The sequence below is a fragment of the Trachemys scripta genome, chromosome 9 (assembly GCF_013100865.1).
Source record: "Trachemys scripta elegans isolate TJP31775 chromosome 9, CAS_Tse_1.0, whole genome shotgun sequence".
Taxonomy (NCBI): Eukaryota; Metazoa; Chordata; order Testudines; family Emydidae; genus Trachemys; species Trachemys scripta.
In genome coordinates, this window is record NC_048306.1 from 839,876 (window position 1) to 858,544 (window position 18,669).

At 56.2% G+C, this 18,669-nt stretch overlaps 1 protein-coding gene across 1 annotated transcript; it reads left to right on the top strand.

Annotated features, from left to right (window-relative positions):
- The first annotated feature begins 2,416 nt into the window (after nt 1-2,416).
- SLC7A3 (solute carrier family 7 member 3) lies at nt 2,417-18,322 on the top strand. The gene is made up of 12 exons (XM_034782190.1): nt 2,417-2,501; nt 8,697-9,105; nt 9,703-9,861; nt 10,007-10,187; nt 10,607-10,719; nt 12,210-12,432; nt 13,972-14,111; nt 14,212-14,314; nt 15,288-15,499; nt 16,480-16,646; nt 16,997-17,105; nt 17,707-18,322. The coding sequence occupies exons 2-12, from the start codon at nt 8,736-8,738 to the stop codon at nt 17,829-17,831; spliced, it is 1,902 nt and encodes a 633-aa protein (XP_034638081.1). The 5' UTR covers nt 2,417-2,501; nt 8,697-8,735; the 3' UTR covers nt 17,832-18,322.
- The last annotated feature ends 347 nt before the right edge of the window (nt 18,323-18,669 follow it).

Consider the following 18,669-nt stretch of genomic DNA (forward strand, 5'->3'; position numbering starts at 1 on the left):
GGCTGGCACTGGGCTCTCGATCCAGGCTTGCAAAATGATAGTTGTCATGGCCCTGAAAAGTCACCTTGGGGCTAGCTTCACGGGAACCAGCAAACCCCCTAATCAGAGAGGCAGTTCCTACCAGAACCACGGCAGAGCTGTGCGGCTGATGCAGGCTCCATCCCTGGGGCTGCATTACAGGACAGGACAGGAGAAGTTCAGGCAAGAGCTGGTTAAGCATCAAGACGCTCCAAGCTGGGATGGTGCCATGTTCGGCTGGGGCTGGGTGCTTTGGACGCAGGCAATTCCCCGCTCCTACCTAGAGCTGGCTGCAGAGTTCTGAGCGTTCCCGTGCTAGGTCTCCACTCCAGTCAGTGCTTCTGGGGCCTGGAGTGAAACCCACCACCATCATCACAGCCTAACGCAGAGAGACGCCAACGGAGCCCTCCCTCCCCCATTTATCCAGGCTTTACCCGCAGCCCCCAGGAGGTTTGTGGGTGGCAAATCTCAGGGTGCAGCACATTCCAGAGAGGGCAGGAAAACCACAGACTCTGCAGGAAGTGGAGGGAGGTGCAGGCAGAGGTGCTTTTCCAGGCGTGGTGCTTTGGCAGCAGCAGAGACCCAGCCCCACCTGCTCCCATGGCACTTCCAGGCATCGACTTCTGGAGTATTTGGCAGGGCTGTCAAGGGATAAATAATCACCTCTTTGAAGTGGAGATGCCAATGGCCTCCGTCCAGCTCCTGCTGCTGCTCCTGTGGAGGAGTCGCAAAGGTCTTTACAGGTCAAATGCAATTTCTCAAGCAACTCCCAGGCAAGTTCTCATCTGGGAGCTACCCAACCAGGTGGGTGCGAAGGGAGGATCAGCTGCACACACCCCTTCCCTAGTTCTGCAGGACCTGACTCCCAAATCCCGGGGCTAAGGGATTTCCTTACACCCCCCTGAACTGCCCCCTCCTGTCCCCCATGGTCAACTAGTTACAAGCAGTGTTGTTGATTTAGTCATTTTCCAACTAGATCTAGTTGCTTGAAAATTTTTCTAGTTGGAAAAAATTTCATTTAGTTATTGGTTGGAAAGTTAAATGGAAACATTAATACACACTTTAAAAGCATATATGTGAGAAAATGCTTGTACTTGAAAAAGCATCATAGGTTTGAAAAGTATGAACGAAGACTAGCTTCCTCACACAGCTATTTGTTATGACAATGTTGGCACATTCATTTCAGTGATGTTGGCTGACCTAATGATTTCAAATGATGATTTATAAATCATCAAGATCACATGCTGATGTTTATTGGTGTTTAATATGTGGGCCAAAATGTACAGCCCACCTTTGCCCTCATGGTCTCACCCCTCAGCCCTGCCATCAGTTCAAACACCCCCCTCTAACTTCAGTTCTGGGGAAAACACCAGGCCCAGCTCCTGTGGCTCGCAGGGCCGGCCCACAGCAGCTCCGCCAGCACTGCCCGGGTCTCGGCTGCTGCAGCTACAGCTTGCCATGATGCTCCTGGTACCTTTCCTGCTGCTCTCCTGTTCTGGGCCAGCTCCTCAGCTGTGAAAATGGGTCCTCCTCGGTGGAGGTGCAATAAGGGCGCTGGCTGGTTCACCCCAGCTGAAGGTCCATCCTTGTGTGTTTAGTTCCCAGCAGCACATCACAGCTCAGCACACCCCTGGCTTCCCCTGAGAAGTGACATCTCTCTTGGGGCCGGCCTCAGAGACCCGTCCTGCCACCAGCCAGACCCTGGCAGCAGAAGCAATCTCACAATCTCAATCTGCTTGGCAGCCAGGCCCTGACTACAGCCAGGGAGCAGCTCTTACCCCACCGCCTTATGGCCTTAGCCACCTGGCAGCGCCTGGGCTTGCAGACTCCCCATCTCCCGGTGCCGGCCTGGGCATCATCTGCCCAAGGCTGCCACCCCCTGCAGAGCCATGGGTAGGTCCTGTCCCCCCATGGAGCTGGGAGTCCGGGAAGCGGCTCTTCAGGAGCGGGCCTCATGGCATTATATGCCGAGGGGCTGGGCACAGAGGGAACTCCCTGCTGCAGGCTAAGTGCGTCCCGCCCTGCGCGCTCCCTGCGCAGGGCCCCTCTCCCCGCGTCCCGCCCTGCGCGCTCCCTGCGCGGGGCCACTCTCCGCACGTCCCGCCCTGCGCGCTCCCTGCGCGGGCCACTCTCCGCACGTCCTGCGCGGGTAGGGTGACCAGATGTCCCGATTTTATAGGGACAGTCCCGATTTGGGGGTCTTTTTCTTATATAGGCTCCTATTACCCCCTCCCCCTGTCCGGATTTTTCCCATTTGCTGTCTGGTCACCCTATGCGCGGGGCCCCTCTCCGCACGTCCTGCGCGCTCCCTGCGCGGGGCCGCTACTCGCCGGGGCCGCGCGGCTGATCCTACGTGGGCGGGGCCGAGGCGGGGCGGGGCGGGGCCAACGAGCCCCGCCCCCTCCTTCCCCCCTGGTAAAACCGCGGCAGTGTCTCGCGCCCCCATTCATAGTTCCGGAGCTGGCCCGGGCGGGACCCGCGTGGTGAGTGGGGCGGGACGGGACCCGCGTGGGGCCGCGTGGTGCGTGGGGCCGGTGCGGCGCTGCCCCGCCGCTGCTCTGCCCGCGCTCCGGCTGCCGGCGGCGATCTCGCAAGCGGGGCCCGCGGTTACATCAGCCGGGCCGGGGCGAGGGGCGGGCGCGGGGGCCGCGGGACCCGGCCGGGGCGGGGGGGGGCGCAGGAGGCGAGGGGGGGTGTCCGGTCCGGTCCGGTCCCGGAGCCAGGAGGCGCCGGGCGAGTCTCGGGGCCTGCGGGGCGGGGCGGGGACGGGACCGCGTGTGAGGTTCCTGGTTCCGGGCTCCGGGCTCGCGAGCTGCGAGTTCGCCGGGGGCTCGCTGGGACCGAGGCACCTTCGCGCGGAAACTTCTCCGCAGGGCGGCGCGGAAATTCCCGCGCGAGGCTCCGCGCCGCGCAGCTGGTGCTGGGGAGGCTCCTGCCGCGCTCATGTGGCGGTGCCGGATCCCGCCCTCCCTGCCGGGCACTTTCCGTCCTCCGGCGAGAGCGGGGCCGGCGCCCCGGGCGGGACACGTGCCTCGGGGTGCACCGCTCTGGGGGTGCACCGCTCTGGGGGTGCAGCAGCACGGCTGGAAATCCGCCTCCTTTGACAAGCGGCCACGTAGAAAAGCGCCGGCAAAGTCCCTGCAAACTAACCTGTCCCACCGTGACTTGTGTGTGGTGCTCCGTGTCCCATGCACGGAAATGCAGGTGCGAGGCTTATCGCCCAGTTGGTGCATTTGATAATTCTGGGGTAAAATGAGAAAGTAGCAGTGTGCTGTGACACTCTGATTTCCTACTCCGGCAGTTTCTAAGTGAGGTGTAATTTGGGGTACATAGGACCGAGCCCACTCCTGGAAGGGGCACGGCAGCCGGGGAAGGTTGAGAGCCTCGGTAGCGTCTCCCTCATCATAGAAAAGGAAGAGGCCAGGCATCAAATCCCTTGCACTGTCTTGCCACCCACGGAGGCATGCGAGCCCTGCCATGCCTGGATTCCCTTGCTGCCTCCCAAGTCCCGCTCAGGCACCGCAGGGGTTGCCAGAGAGCATCACAAAGTCAAAAGGAGACAGAACTGACGTGGGCATTGGACTGGGGAGCTGTGCTCATTTATTGCTGTTACCAGGGAAAAACTAGACTCGTCTGAAAATCCCCGATAGCAACAAGCATACAAGGATAGGGGCTTGTGGGGGCCAGGCTGCAACTGGGAACAAAGAGGCGAAACAGCTGGGTGTGGGCGAAGCTTGGCCGCTTTCCTCACCCTCCAGGGTTGGCTCCTGGCTTTGTCCCCTGTGGCCGGCATGCCTCTGCACAGAGTAGCAGCCGTAGCCTTTGGCACTGTGCTAAGCAGCCTGCTCCAGGCTGGCCCTTCCTGCCTGTCTGTTGGTCCACGAATCCCTGTGGAGCGTCACTCACTCCCTAACCTCTGCCTTGGGAGGAGCTCACAGGGGTGGTTGCATTCAGAACCACACAGGCAGTTCTGTCAGGCGCTATGACAAGGTGGCACCTCAGGCAGTCATGGGTGTCGAGCAAACACTGAAAACTTCCGGGGGGTCTTAGGAGTCGGGACAGTGTCTGCCATGTCGGTTTCCCTCGGCTGACTTTCTGGCATTCCGGTACCAAACCTGCGTGGCAATGAGGACCAGGAATGCTCGTCTGGAGGAGAGCGGCTGGCGATGGTGCGTATGAGCACGGCTCTCGCTCCTGCCTGTTGCTGCCGGCTCATGTGCTCGCTCGCTCCAGGCCGCCCCTTTCCGAATGCGACTGAGCAGTGCTGTGTAGGACGTCAGAGGAGACCGGCCGCTCCCGTTTGGTTTGGCTGTGGAACCTTGGGGGCATGGAGGCAGCAGGAGGCGCAAACTGGGCCATCTCCCTTCCTCCCCCCAAGGAAAGGAAATTGTTGGTTTTCTGTAGACAGGAACGAGACTTTGAAGGATCAGCTGAAACATGCTGAAGTGATCACACTGGATTTGTAGCCTTTTCAAATCGGCAACATTGCATGGGATGCTTCCAGTCTGTGCCACTGACCCCTTCGCAGGGCGGGGGAGCTGGGGCCATGGGAATTGCCACACACACCACAGCTGTTGTGTCAGTAACTGCTTCAGAGCAGCTCCCTGCTAAGTACTCTTCACAGCTGAGCGCTTTGGGGCCAGTAGCTTGAGTAAGTTAAATTCTCGATCTCTAAAATATGCTTCCATCACTGCTGAGCTCTGCCTGGGTTCTGGTTTATCTGGAGGCTCGTTAGGAATGGCACAGTTCACAGGAGCGCCTCTCGCCTGCTTTGATTCTCTCGCCTCCTGCTGTTTGTCTCTGGCTCTTCAGAGCGTGGAGACAGTGGCTCACACCTGCTGTGCAGCACTTACTGCTCACTCATCAGCGCTGCCAACGTTCACATCTTGCACTCCAATTTAGCATTGAAGCTACTGACTTGCCTGTCAAAACACACCTAGGCATACCCAGACCTCTGATGCTCTCCCAGCTGCTCTCTCCTCCAAATGCTGGCACCCTGAAGAACGGTGTGTGCTTCTCTCCCCAGGGGGCTAGGCAGTGGAGAACTTGGGGTCCCAGTTGGCAGGCAGCTGTTTCTCATGGGGGGGGGTGTTAATAGCTCTTTAAAGCCCACCTGTCTTTATTCAGACCGATGTTGCCCAGCTTTGGCAGACTAGCTAGAAACGTGTGTGCCGTGGCCAACTGAGTTTTGCTAGAGGAAGATTGTGTGTCCCTTGAAATGCTTCTGTTTACAGTGTTAAGCTGGAGTCTGCCGGGTATGTTTTGCATGTGCTTATAAAGCTTCCTATTAGAACACGCTAAGGCCTCTAAGCCGCTTAGCCTTACTGTTGCAATGTTGTCATTGCCTAGTTCCTGTGGACAGCACGAGGGTGGAGAATGTTTTTCTGTGTGGTTTAATTCTACGTGGCTGTCGTGTTCCTCCCCTAAGCAGGTTCTACTTGAGTCCTGTGCAGTACCTGGCAGATCTGTGCCGTCTTGATGACTGCAGCTGGTAGGCTCCACATGGCAACAGCCAATTCGTTTCTTGGGCAGTGAATTTTGGAAGGCTGGAGTTGAGGTTTGTTTCGTGTCTGACTCAGGTGGCTGTTTGAGAAATGTGGATGGCAGCTCATGGAGGCTGAAAATAGATAAACCCAGAAGTTAATGTAAAATAATACAAACCAAGTGACTGGGTATTTAAATAGGGCTAAGGCTTCCCATTTTGGTGGAGGCCAGGGCGACCAGATGTCCTGAGATTTGGGGCTTTTTCTGATTCAGGTGACTATTACCCCTCATCCCTCATGATTTTTCACACTTTCTGTCTGGTCCTCCTAGTGGCAACTAACTGCTGGTGTGCCTGGGATTGCAGTCTGAACTGAACTTTGTTGCAGTTGCCGCTGCCACCCTTTTCTGTTCTATCCCACCTCAGCTTTACGCGTTGGTTCCTGATCTCTGGTGTCCTGCTGATCGCCTGGCTTGCTGGACGGGCTTCTGAATGGCTAAGGGCAAAGCTTTTCAACGGCCCCGATGGAGCTGAGAATTCTTCCCTTGCAATGGCTCTGACTGTGGAGTTTTACTGCTATAGATCATAGCTGCGTTCGCTACTGCACTAGGACATGAAGTGTCCAGTTTTATCAATGGCCTCTCAGTGTTTCTTTTGCGACGAGTATAATACCTCCTGCTTCAGGGCTTCAGCCCATCTGTTAGGGATTGGGAGACTTTCGCGGAGAACAGGTTATACTGCATTTCCCTACGGCAGGGTTCTTACACCTGCCTTCCTCTGAACTATCTGGTATTGGCGACTGGAAACAGGCTACTAGAGTAGATGGACCTGATCCACTCTGGCAGTTCCTATCTTTTGCAGTTTTCAGACTTCACCGTCCAAGCTGGAGTTCCCTGAAGCACGTAACCAGCTGCGCTTGGAGGTGCAGGAGCTCCCTGCCTGGCACTGCTAGCCGCATGTGTTGGACAACGGGGTAGATCTGGGCCAGGCCTGAGGTTTGAGTTCAGCTGGGTTTGTTTGCCCCTGTAAGGTGGGTGGTGGTTAGAGTTTAAAATCTAGAAAAGCCTCTTCAGCTGCATGGCTCAGATGGTTGCAGTTGTTCATCACTTTCACAGCCATAGAATCACTGTTGGGTAGAGGCCAAACATGGACAGTTCAGCGCCAATAGCAATTGCAGCCACAGCTGGATCATGATAAAGCAGCTGGTTATAGTGGAAATGATTCTGGGATTATAATTCTGGTGGTCGCGATCAGCAATGACTGTAATTCCTCATCAGCATTACTTAAACTGACAGGATCCCCAGCAATTTCCAAACTGTGTGTGTGCCTGCATATTCCAGCGATACCTCCCAAGAAGCAAGTGATCCTACACGCCGAGGGCTGCAATGCTCAGGTGGACGAACAAGCCTGTATGCCCTGGCATCTGGCTGTCCCCGAATCTTAGCAGGACAGCTCTCTTCGTACCCCTGGAGTTCTGTGGAGCGGAATTGGTATGATCTGGTTTGTGCTCTGTTAGAGAGAGCAATACTGTGTCTGTTCTCCAAGGCAGAATGGCTAAAGAGTCATGGGAAGTTAGGTTTAAAAAAACCAAAGCAAGCTCTGAGTGTGCTGGTTCATTTAGGGATTAGGTGCAGCCACCCCTAAGGTGCAGTAACCATCTTCCGGCAGATTGTTGGTCCGTGCTGTAACTCTGGCTACATCTACACTACAGCACTGACCATGTAAGCACTTGTGGCGGGAGCTCTCCCAAGCCGCTGGGCGGGAGCTCTCCCAAGCCGCTGGGCGGGAGCTCTCCCGTCGGTTAAATAACTCTTGCCTCTGTGAGAGGCAGTGGCTATGGAGGAAGATCATACCAATTCCTCTCCACAGAACTCCAGGGGTACGAAGAGAGCTGTCCTGCTAAGATTCGGGAACAGCCAGATGCCAGGGCATTAACTCTGGCATGATGTTGAAAATGCCGTAAAGACACTGCAGAGTACTCCAAAAGTGAATTCAAAGTCCCTTTCTCAAGCTGGGTTCCATAAACGCTGTGGCTGTCCTGCCCCGTGTGACCCACCTCCATCCACAGGCATCTCCTGGGGCTTGGGGCCAGGCACTGAGATGGGGCATCAGTGAGCAGGGATTGCAGCAGATTGTGTGGATGTGCAGAGCTCTGCTGCCCTTCTGTGAGTCTGCGTGATTATGAAGCCCTTGGAGATCCTTGGATGAAGGGCATGTTCTTACTCGAGGGTCCAGTATAAGGCCATGAGAAGTTTTCCAGACCTGCACCATATACTGTAGGGCCTTTTCCTGACCCTGTCCCTATTCCCGGGCTCCATGCACCAGCTCTACTGGTGGTTGGCATCATCAGCATGGTGCTTGCTGGGAATCTCTGCAGTACTGACTGTGACTTAGGAGAGGCTGGTCTGGGGTGCAGGTGCTGTGCTGAGATGGGCTGAGAGTCTGGTCAGGCACTGTGGAGATGAGCTTAGTGTTAATGCCAAGAGAAAAGTTGCCTCGTCCTAGTGACTCAGCTCAGTTTACCTGATTATCCGTTTAATTGGCAGAACATTCCGTTTTGTGACGGTCTCTGCCATTCACACCCACAGACTGTGGCATAATAAGAATATTCAAACAGTCACATTTGGGCCAGGGAGTGTCTAGGCTGCCAAGCGGAGTGGGAGTACACACCAGACAGCTAACCGGTCGTGCGACCTGCCTTTAGGTATTGATGGGTGTGGAGTGTTCGGTGCTTGCCTGGGGAGTCTCAGGTTTCCATAACAAACAGTTGCTGGGCTTGTCCTTCGCTTGTGCCTCCTACCACTGAAAAGCAAATAAACCAGAAGCTGGTTCAGGGGGAGTGGGCTGCAGACAAGGCTGGTACACAACCCTTGGCCAGTGATGGTGGATAGGCATCAAGCAGGTTAATGGGTGATGGGTACCATGAAAGGAGGGCTGATGCTGATGGGTGTGGTGGACCAGTTAGCTCCCTGTGCTAGTGGGATCAGTTGACAGGCGTTAGTGGAGCCTGGGATGCAGCAGTGAAGTCACTCCGAAATTCCAGCTAGCCTAGCCTCCGGGTTTGCCGGAGCTCTGCAGCAGGGACCGCTCGGTTGGCTGCATGCTCCTGGCTCCTGAGATCTCTGCAGTCTTGTCTTGCTGACACTGTTGCTACCTTTAATGTTCCTTGTGGTAATGGAGTGACCTTTTCTTTCAGGAGTTTTAAGTAGTCCAACACCTCCTGGGCGTGGATACAATGTGTGAAAAAACAATGACTGGCTTTGGCAAGAAGCTGATCCGCCGCCGAATCGTGGATCTCAGCGTGGAGGACACCCGGCTGGCCCGCTGCCTCTCCACCCTGGACCTTATCGCCTTGGGGGTTGGCAGCACGCTGGGGGCAGGCGTGTACGTGCTAGCTGGGGAAGTAGCCAAGGAAAAGGCTGGCCCCTCAATTGTTGTCTGTTTCCTGGTTGCTGCACTCTCCTCTGTGCTGGCTGGGCTTTGCTATGCGGAGTTTGGGGCCCGGGTTCCCAAAACCGGCTCTGCCTATCTCTACAGCTACGTCACAGTGGGAGAGATCTGGGCCTTCACAACTGGTTGGAACCTGATCCTGTCCTACGTGATAGGTACGAAATGGTGGAAAGAGGAGGACTGGGGCAGGCTGCCCCGAACACTCCAGTGGGTGGAGGGCAGGGGAGAACTTCCTGAGTTTGTTGATCACGGGGAGGCATCACTGCTGGGATGGAGGGTCTGGCAGAGTCCTCCCGGGATGGGGGCTCTTGGGGGCCGTGCATGTAGTGGCTGTGCTTATTAGACATCTGGAGCACAGGGGTCTAGGGGACAGAGTTCAGGGTTCACCTGCCAGGCCAGACAGTGCTGGGAGCCCCTCTCTGGTGACCCCAGCCTAGGCAGTGCCTGGTGTTGCCTAGGCTCAAAGAGCAGTGCAATGAGCCAAAGGCTTAGGGGTGGTGCAGTGAGGAATGGGGATCCCAGAGGGGGCCCCACAAGTTCTTCCCTTCAGGCACGGCACTGCTGTGCCTGAAGGGGTGACGGAGCTAGAGGGCTCTCGTGACAAAGGCGTGTATCCTCCCAGTGCTCGGTGGCAGAGCTGGGCTCCCTGTGCTGGGAGCGGGGAGGTCTCCACAGCTCTGCCATGTACTTGGGAGGAGGTGGGGGGGTGGAGGCTTCTCTGGTTAACGTGCAACTTTGCTCTTGGTTGCTAGGGACGGCGAGTGTCGCCCGAGCCTGGAGTTCTTCCTTTGACAATATCATTGGCAACCACATCTCAGTCTTCCTTAGAAGCAGCACCTCTCTGCATGTGCCGGGCGTGCTAGCCGAGTACCCGGATTTCTTCGCGCTGCTCCTGGTCCTGCTGCTCACAGGTGAGAGGTGCAGAGCTCTGTAAAGCTACGTGAGCTTTGTGGCATGGGCGGGCGAGTTGGGGAAGGGCGTGGCCCAGGGGCATTGATTGTGGGGAGGGCGTGGCTGGTGTTGCCCCTCCTATCCCCTCTTGTGTTCCTTCCCCAGGTTTGCTGGCATTTGGCGTGAGCGAATCTGCCTTAGTGAATAAAATCTTCACTGCAGTGAACCTGCTGGTTCTCTGCTTTGTCATCATCTCTGGCTTTGTGAAAGGAAGCGTCAAGAACTGGCAGCTGTCTGAAGAAGACTATTACAACCACTCAGCCGTGGCCACCAGCCAGGACGTTAGGTAGGGGGAACGTCCCACGCCCCAAACTCTGCCCTCTAGCGGGAGCCCAGCCCAGCTTTTTGCCCACAGTTGGTACCTACCTAGGGAGCTGTGCTGCCCATGCCCGTTCTGGCTGCTGCTTGGTGCCCCCTTGCTAGCCAGGCTCTGAAGGGCTGTGCCTACCCTGCAGTGTGCCATGCAGCTTCCCCTGCAGTTGACGGTTGCACTGTCTGGTTTGTGGCTGTCGCAGGCTGTTAAGCTGCATATTGATGGTGACTGTAGACACCTGCTCCCATGGCAGGGATGCTTTACACAGGACACAGAGTCTGAAACCTGCCTGTGGCATTTGCTCAGGGGCTTTTCAGCTCTGTCTCCAGCAGGCAGAGGAGGTAGATGTTAACTCAGACTCCTCCAAAACTGACCAGACTTTCCTCTCTCAGCATTGGCTCCCTGGGATCAGGGGGTTTCGTTCCTTTTGGATTTCAAGGGATCCTCGCTGGAGCTGCAACGTGCTTCTACGCCTTTGTGGGATTTGACTGTATCGCTACAACAGGTAAAGCAGCTGCTTATGCAGTGTCGTTTGGGATGGGGTATTTCTCGGCATTCTCCCCGTGAGTCACCGTCTTTCATGCAGTGATCTCTGGTTGCAAAATTTCCAAATCGGTTCCGGCTGTGGGCAGGCAGTTGGAAGCTGCGCTTGTCAAGCCAAGGGACCAGCTCGCCGAGATCCCTGCATGGCCCAGGGCGGGGTGTTGAGTGCTGCCAAGAGCAGAGACTTCACTTCCTGATCTGGGAAATGCTCAGATTTGAGCCTTTCTGCAAACATGGGGACTTGCCTGTGGTAATTGGCACTGTGGGTACAATGAGATTTCACCAGCCTGCGCAGAGGAAACTGGTTCTTATTAAATGGTGCAGTCTGTTTACAACAAAATACCCAGCAGGCAGAGGGAGTCTTTTCCCTGAGGGGTCTGCTGCTTTCTGGTGCAGAGCCTGGAATCTGCTCTCCCCACCATGCGTGCGAGCTCCTGAGAATGCTATTAGGAGTTGCACTCCATGGAGGCGAGCGTATGAACTGGGGCTGGGATGCCTGCTTTTGACATCCCAGCCCATAGTAACTTACTCTGTTCATTGAGAATGTCCCCTTTGCCCCGAGGAGCCTCCGCTTCCTCCTGTCACTGCCATGAAATGCTGTGAGCAGGCTTCCGAGTGAGCTTCGCTGCGTGGCCCCAGGCCCCGAGCTGGCAGGATCTAAGTGTACCCTCACCATGTCTGTGCCCAACAGAACCGAGATCGCGGCAGGTGTCACAGGAGCAGCGTGTTCTCCTGCCCTGTTGTGCTCCATTCACCCCTTTTTGAGCACTCTGCAGCATTGTCTGGCCTGGCAGATGGGGCTTGAAAAATGTCCTTGACGCCCACTAGTCAGAGCGCTAACCTACTAGCTGGAGAGTGGAGGCTCCACAGTGACCTTCCTGGGCAGTCGCCTGTTGATCAGCCCTGCCCTGACTGGTTCTGCTGTGAGAAGGGGAGAGGGCTGGGATTTCTACTGGGATGTTGTGCCTTTGGCCTGCTTGGATGTTCCCTCTTCCATGTTGGCTTGTGGCTAGTAGTACTGCTTTTCGTTTTAGGGGCCTGCCCCATGGAATAACCCCTGTGCCTGCCTCTGCTTCTGCTTCCCCCAGTCACAGCAGCTCTATGAAATCAGCCTGATTATCAGCAGTTTTTCTGTGGTCCCAGGTTCTGGAACTGACCAGTCTTGCTGATTTCACTCTGTTTAGCCAAGCCAAATGGAGGCACTGGAGCTGTATGTAGGCTCAGGCAGACAGCACTACACTGGGTCACATTGGGGAGGCTCTCCAGCGTCCTGAGTTTCAAAAGCAAAGCTAAACTTCTTTAGAAGCTGACTTCCGACAGCGACGCTCTCCACTCGTCTGCAGCAATGGGGTTCCTGAGGTCCCCTTATCACATTCCAGTGGCACAGCACTTGCGGATGTGTCGGGAGGGAAGATGCTAGTGCTCCAGGTCTCATCTCTGTTCCTCTTTCAGGGGAGGAGGCCAAGAATCCTCAGCGTTCTATCCCCATCGGCATCATTGTGTCTCTCCTGATCTGTTTTGTGGCATATTTTGGTGTTTCTGCTGCCCTGACCCTCATGGTGCCCTACTACCTGCTGAACAAGGACAGTCCCCTGCCTGAGGCCTTCAAAGACGTGGGCTGGGAGCCTGCCCGTTATGTTGTAGCCGTCGGATCTCTCTGTGCGCTCTCAACCAGGTAAGGAACTCGGACTTGTCCAGCACCCTGCTCCAGTCACTGCTTCCCCCGAATCTTGTTCTGGCTCTGGAAATGGAGGTGGTGTCTGGCTAACGGTGATTAAGTGCGGGGGGCTAGATGGCCGGGGGGAGAGGTTCATTTCCTTCCACAACATGCAGTAATTGTTTTCATCTCTACTAGACCAATTGTATAGGCGACAGTCACAAGATTTACTGGTATGCTAGTGTATGTGGGTGAAAAGCAAACCCTTGTCCAGCCTCGGACAGAAACGTTCCCTCCCAGACAGCTCACCCTTGTGTGCCCAGTACCCCCCCCCCCAACAGCACTACACGCCCATGCCCTCGTTGAGGGGCCAAGCACCCCAGGAACCTCGTGAGCCCCATTATCCCCTAACCTGTCACGAGTGACATGGGAAGACACCAGAGACAAGCACTTGGTGCCATTTGCACTGACTCCATGCAGCCAGTGGCCAGAAGAATGAGAAACTTGCAGCAACAGAATTCAAGCGATGGAAAGCAGGGGCCTCTGTCTAACCTCTGTGTACTTGCTCCGAGAGATCCCAGCACCAGGCCCACCAGAAATGCATAATTTGTGCCTCTTCAGCTTCAGATGCTAGCAAATGAGAATCGCTGGGTGTGAGTCACTTGTTTATCTGAATAGTATTGAAGCCCCAAAAAACGTTGTCTGCTACCGCGGCACATGGATGTAAACCAGGCGTCCATGCAATGCGGGCTGTTTCTTGTGGTGGGTGGTACTTGTCAGCCCATCTGCTCTGCAGGAAAAGCCCCAAGGAACTCCCTCCTGTGGCCAATTCCTCACACGCCCCTCTTCATTGGAGGCATTGTTTTAAGTAGTTGTCATGGTTCTGATGTGCTGAGAGCTGTACTTAGAAGTTCCATTCACATGGGTCATGGTAAGAGCTTGTTCTCATCAGTGCAACAAAATTAGCTGAAACAAAAGTGCTAAGTTGTGACCCTCCTGGCTGGCTTCTGGGCTCCTGCTCAGTGTCACATCTGTGTGGCTCTGGTTAACTGGCCTTGTCTACACGCCCGAACTGTCCTGGCTGAGCTGGGTTGGCTTGGGAACAGATTTCGTTTGATTGTGCGACCCCTTGTGGGGAAGCGCCTGCTGTGCTTTGAGCGCCAGGTGTCGATCTGGCTTCGTTCAGTGAGGAATCTAGTGGGGAGTTTGAGACCACAGAACCCGGCCCACCACTGACTGTCAAATGTGCTGGGAGTGACCCTTCCTGGGGGAGATGTCTGTGGCTGCCACTGCTGTGAGAATGTTATCGCCGGCCCTCAGCAGGGCATCCACAATGTTTCTCCACTGAATTTACGCCAACTCCAAGAGTCAGATCAGAATGTACCAGCCCTGATCTAAAGGGTCCAGACAAGGGATGGAGGGTCCTTCTGTGCTGATCTCACTACTCCCGGCTTTTGGAAAGACCACAGGGACCAGCTAGTGACTGGGATGGTGGCGAGAGGTCTGGATCGAGGCGGCGAATACTGAATGTTTTGGTGTAATTTTTCTCCATTGCAGTTTGTTGGGCTCCATGTTCCCCATGCCCCGGGTGATCTATGCCATGGCAGAGGACGGGCTGCTTTTCAAGTTCCTCTCCAGAGTGCACACACGGACAAAGACTCCCCTGGTGGCCACTGTTGTGTCTGGCATCGTTGCTGGTAAGCAGACGCTTGCTCCTGCCTTGTGTTTTGCCACTCACGTGGCCTGGCTGAGAGCGAGCCCAGGGCTTGTGCTCATCCCATGCCTGTTGTATTGCAGCTCTGATGGCGCTTGTGTTTGAGCTGAAGGACCTGGTGGACCTCATGTCGATCGGCACTCTGCTGGCGTACTCTCTGGTTTCTGTTTGTGTGCTGATTCTCAGGTGGGTGTCTGCCTACAGCCTGCCCCTTTGAGCGTTAGCTGCCTTCTGAACAGGGCCGCTTGGTTCATGTGCTGGAGACCATACGCTGCAGCCAGAGCTTCCTGCCCCCAAAGCCCCCTGCCCAGGAAAGCCATTTCCTGCCCGTTGGAGAGCAGCTGCCCTGGGGAGCCAGCAGCTATCTCCGTGGGGGTGTATGGCAGGAGCTGGTGCTAGGCTGGGCCTGGGCCTAGCCAGGCTGGGGAGCCTGGCCCTGAGCTGGGCCTCGGAGGGAGCTTGTGTGGAAGCTGTCCTTCCTTCCGCCATTTGGACACTCACTGTGTTTGAGATCAGAGCAGGGTCTGGGTATTTCGTGCTCTAAAAGCTCCACAAGGAGGGGCAGGGGAACCTTGGCTGCCATCACAGGCCACTTGGCAGCCTGGGAACATAGCTCTCCTGCGCTGTCGCTCTCTGACCTTCCCTAAAGACTCCTCGCTCGGGACTTCACAGAGCGGAGCCTGAGCAGTCACCAGGCTGCCGGGGCGCTGGAACAATGTGTATCGTGGGGGTGCTGAGAGCCATTGACCCAAACTGCAAATCCTGGATATGATGGAACCACTTCAAGCCAGGGGATGCGCAGCACCTCCACACCCCTAGTTCCAGCACCTGTACCAGGCTGGCCAGGCCCCAAGCCTTGTGAAAGCCTCCCCCAATCGGTGGTAATGGTAAATCACGTCCAGAAGCATTTGAACACTGGCGTGTGTGGGCCCGGACGTAGCGAGCCCGATGAAGGCACCAGGCTGCATTGGGCCAGTTGGTTACCGTTGGCAGCGGACTTAGCTCCAGCCTGCACTTTGAAAGTCTTGCCCTGGATGCAGCTTTGTGCTGGGAGCCCTCAAATCTAATGCCCTGGCAGGGAAGCACCTGACTCTGTGCTACTGCTCTGGCGGCAGCTTGGGCAGCTGTTGAGTCACCATTGACTTGGGGTTTGGTTCAGGTATCAGCCAGATCAGCTGAGCTCTCCAAAGGGCCTGGAGATGGTGGAGCTGAATGGAAACGAGGAGGAGAAAGTGATCATGAACCCCATAGTCTGTGACTCCCCGGCTGCACCGAAGGAGAAGCTCACGGTGGGGAGCCTCTTCAACCCCTCCAGTGAAACTCCAACCAGCTTGTCAGGGAAAATTGTCTACGTCAGCACCGCGGCCGTCGGTAAGTGCGCCAGGAAGTGCCTGACCTCAGCTGGGTAGGCGCACAGGAAGTGAAACGCAGCGATTGCTTTAATTGGGTCTCGAACAGAGTCCAGGCCTGCAATGTGTGCGAAGGCAGGAAATGAGCAGGGTTGTTGCCAAAGCCATACAGGAGCATCCGGTGTCATGCACATGCCCTGGCTTTCCAGTGTGCCCCCGGAGCTCAGCACAGGGTGAGCACACAGCCACTGCACATGTCTGCAGAACTCCGGGGGTGACACTGCCGTAATGTGATGGGGGCCTGCTAAGTTCATGGGTGGGGTACAGTGACTGGGCTCGGGGGCAGCTAGCCTGGAGTGCTGATTGGCATGGTGGTGTCTGGGTAAAACTCACAGGCAGGACTGCTCAGCAGGGCTGTCACCGTGGAGCTGGGGAGTCTAGGTTAGGCTGGGACTGCTCAGGCATGTCCTATATGGAGCACATGGGGCAAGGATTGGAGAGCTGAGAACCCTGCAGGTCTACCCCGGACTGCCAGGAACTAATGGGAAGCACTGAAGATTCAGTGCACCTGGGTGTGCTGTGTGGCCCCCTTAATGAGGGTGTGTCACTAACTCGGTTGCTGGACTAGGGAAGCTGCCCCTCTGCGCTCCCGTCTAAGCAGGAATCTCCTGTAGGAGTAGCACAAATACCTGACTCCACATCCCCATCTACGAAACGGGGAGATGGGACAGTGTTTGCAGAGTGCTATGCAAGTGCTTATGGATTACCCCAGGGCTTTGGGGTGCATTTATTTGGAAGGGAACTGGCTCCAGTCACGTGGAGCTGGGCAAGAGAAGAGTCCAGGCTCTTCAGCCGGTCTCTGGGGATCTGCAGGCGGCCTAGAGAATAAAGCCTGGCTGGCGGCTGTGACCACGCCTGCTGCCTGTGGCTGGGATCAGGGCAGGGAGTGAGGCAGTAGCCGTTTTGCTTGGGCAGCACAACATGGTCTCTCCTTTCTTGCAGCTCTGTGCATCACCATCCTGTGCCTGGTCCTGGCCCAGGGGATGGACTCCCTGTTGGAGGGCAATGTGTGGTTGATCGTAGTCTGCATGGTGGTCCTGGTGCTTATTCTGCTCTTCACCATCGTTGTCTGGAGACAGCCGCAGAGCAACGCCCGGCTGACTTTCAAAGTAAGAGGAACAGCCGGGAGCTGGGTTCCCTCCCAGGAGGTATTCCCACCACTGCCGCTTCCATGGCAACCTCTGCTGGGGACAGCGGGATTTGCTGCCGGCTGCTTGGCCGTGGGTGCAGCCAGGGCCATCCGGCCAGGACACAGCCTGTCAGAGCCGCCCGGGGTCCCTGAGATTTTGCTGCCAGATAATTGGGCAAAAAAATGAATGTTCCCAGTGTGTCTGTCCCCAGGTTGTGACAGACTCTGGGTGGCCCCTCCTTGGCTGGGAGCATGGGGAGGGGGAGGGCAGCCTTTGCCTGCTGTGCTCCTCTCCCCAGCAGCAGTGGCTCAGCCTCTCTCGTCTCACAGGTGCCTTTCCTGCCGCTGCTGCCGCTCTTCAGCATCTTCGTTAACATTTACCTCATGATGCAGATGAGTGCTGGAACCTGGGCCCGGTTTGCTGTCTGGATGGTCATAGGTAAGCGAACACACCGCTCCGGGCATCGTGTCCTGGCCCTGAGGCAGGGACTCGCACTCGTCACCTCCCCTCCCCGTGAAAAGCCCCATAAGGGGGACCTTACAAGGGCTGGACTCCCCAGTATTCACCTGGTGATGGGCTTGGGCCTGGCAGAGGAGCTCTGGACCCGGAGCGGGTGGGGAGGCTGCTCCATCCCTGCCTGACGTGGGCTCAGTTGCCCTGTTCCACCCTGATTGTCACACCTCGCTGTGGAGACGTCTAGAAGCAGCAGGGTGCGGCAGTGTCCTGCCACTGTGTGAGAGATGCTGAGAGCTGAGCCCTCTGGCATCAACAGCTGGCAACAGGTGACGTTAATCTGCCCACTGTGGCTGCTCTTGGTCTAGAGCCCACCAGAAGTGGGGTTTGGGCCCTGCCTGCAGCTCACTAGAGCACTAGGGCAGGCCCGTTCCTCCTGGGGGAGAGGGAGGCAGTGCTGGGGGAGGAAGCGAGAGGCCCATTAGCCTGTCTGGGCTCTGGGGAGGGTGTGCCAGGGCTGGGTGGCAGGTTTCTACAGCTCTTGGGCTGCTTGGGGACTGATTCCAGTGCTGAAATTCTCTTGCAGGTTTTGCCATCTACTTTGGCTACGGAATTCGGAACAGCATAGAAGGGAGGAAATCCCATTCCACAGCAGGCAAGTCTGAGCTCGTCTCTGGGATAGACCTCCGCCCTGAAGCTGCTACAGTCTGAGACGGAGGATGTTCAGCGCAGTCTCATCTGCATCCTGGACTCCCTGAAGGCCCTTGTCCTCCTGGCCCCTCCTTTCTATGGAGCAGAATGGCAATCGGAGCAAGACGGCGAAGCCCTAGTCAGACGGATTCTGAAAATGAGGTCATGTGGCAAAGCCCAGTTGGGTCCCCTGATGAACTGGATGTTAAAATCCCAAACCAACCTGAGGATCGGGACGGGGCCAGTCGTCTGCCAACCTCCTTCCCCTGGATGGATGTTGTTACCTTTGACGCTGTTGTGTCAAGAATGCTGCTTTCTTTGGCTGATAGGAGGCCCCCATGTAAATAGTGCAGCTATATTTATTCTGTCCGGCCATGTGGCTGGGGGCTGCCTTTCTCGTCTGTCTGTAAATAGAGTCCTGTGTTCCATGGTTCTTAACACGTTCTTTGTGTAGAATCGGTTTTAAACGTTGGCTTTTGTACTATTAAACTCCAGGGTTTTTTAAATATTCAGCTCCTTCAGTCTGCTGGTGGCTTGTTTGGATGCTTGTTTTATTTCCCAGTTACACGTGGTTGGGGCACGTCCCAGGAGCAGGCCCTGCTGGGAAGTGGTGGCTCCGGAGCCGTGCAGTGGAATGCCTGGGGAAGGGGCTCACAACAAACGGGGCGGGACTCTTTCCCAGCAGCTTTCTGGGGAGGGTTTGGTGTTCGGGGGAGACAGAGCCCCGGGTAATTACTCAGATAAGCGAGAGGCTTTGTTATCAAGGCATGTGTCCCCCGAGGAGCCCTGTTCCATTATCATTTTAATTAAGTGTATCCTATGGTAGCATTTCCTCTGGCACAGTCTCAACCCCCTTTAA

Bases quoted from the DNA above. Each gene is read 5' to 3' on its own strand.
- SLC7A3 (XM_034782190.1), top strand. From the start codon at position 8,736: ATGTGTGAAAAAACAATGACTGGCTTTGGCAAGAAGCTGATCCGCCGC. The intron at 9,862-10,006 runs GTGAGAGGTGCA...TTCCTTCCCCAG, and splicing joins CCTGGTCCTGCTGCTCACAG to GTTTGCTGGCATTTGGCGTG. The intron at 12,433-13,971 runs GTAAGGAACTCG...TCTCCATTGCAG, and splicing joins CTCTGTGCGCTCTCAACCAG to TTTGTTGGGCTCCATGTTCC.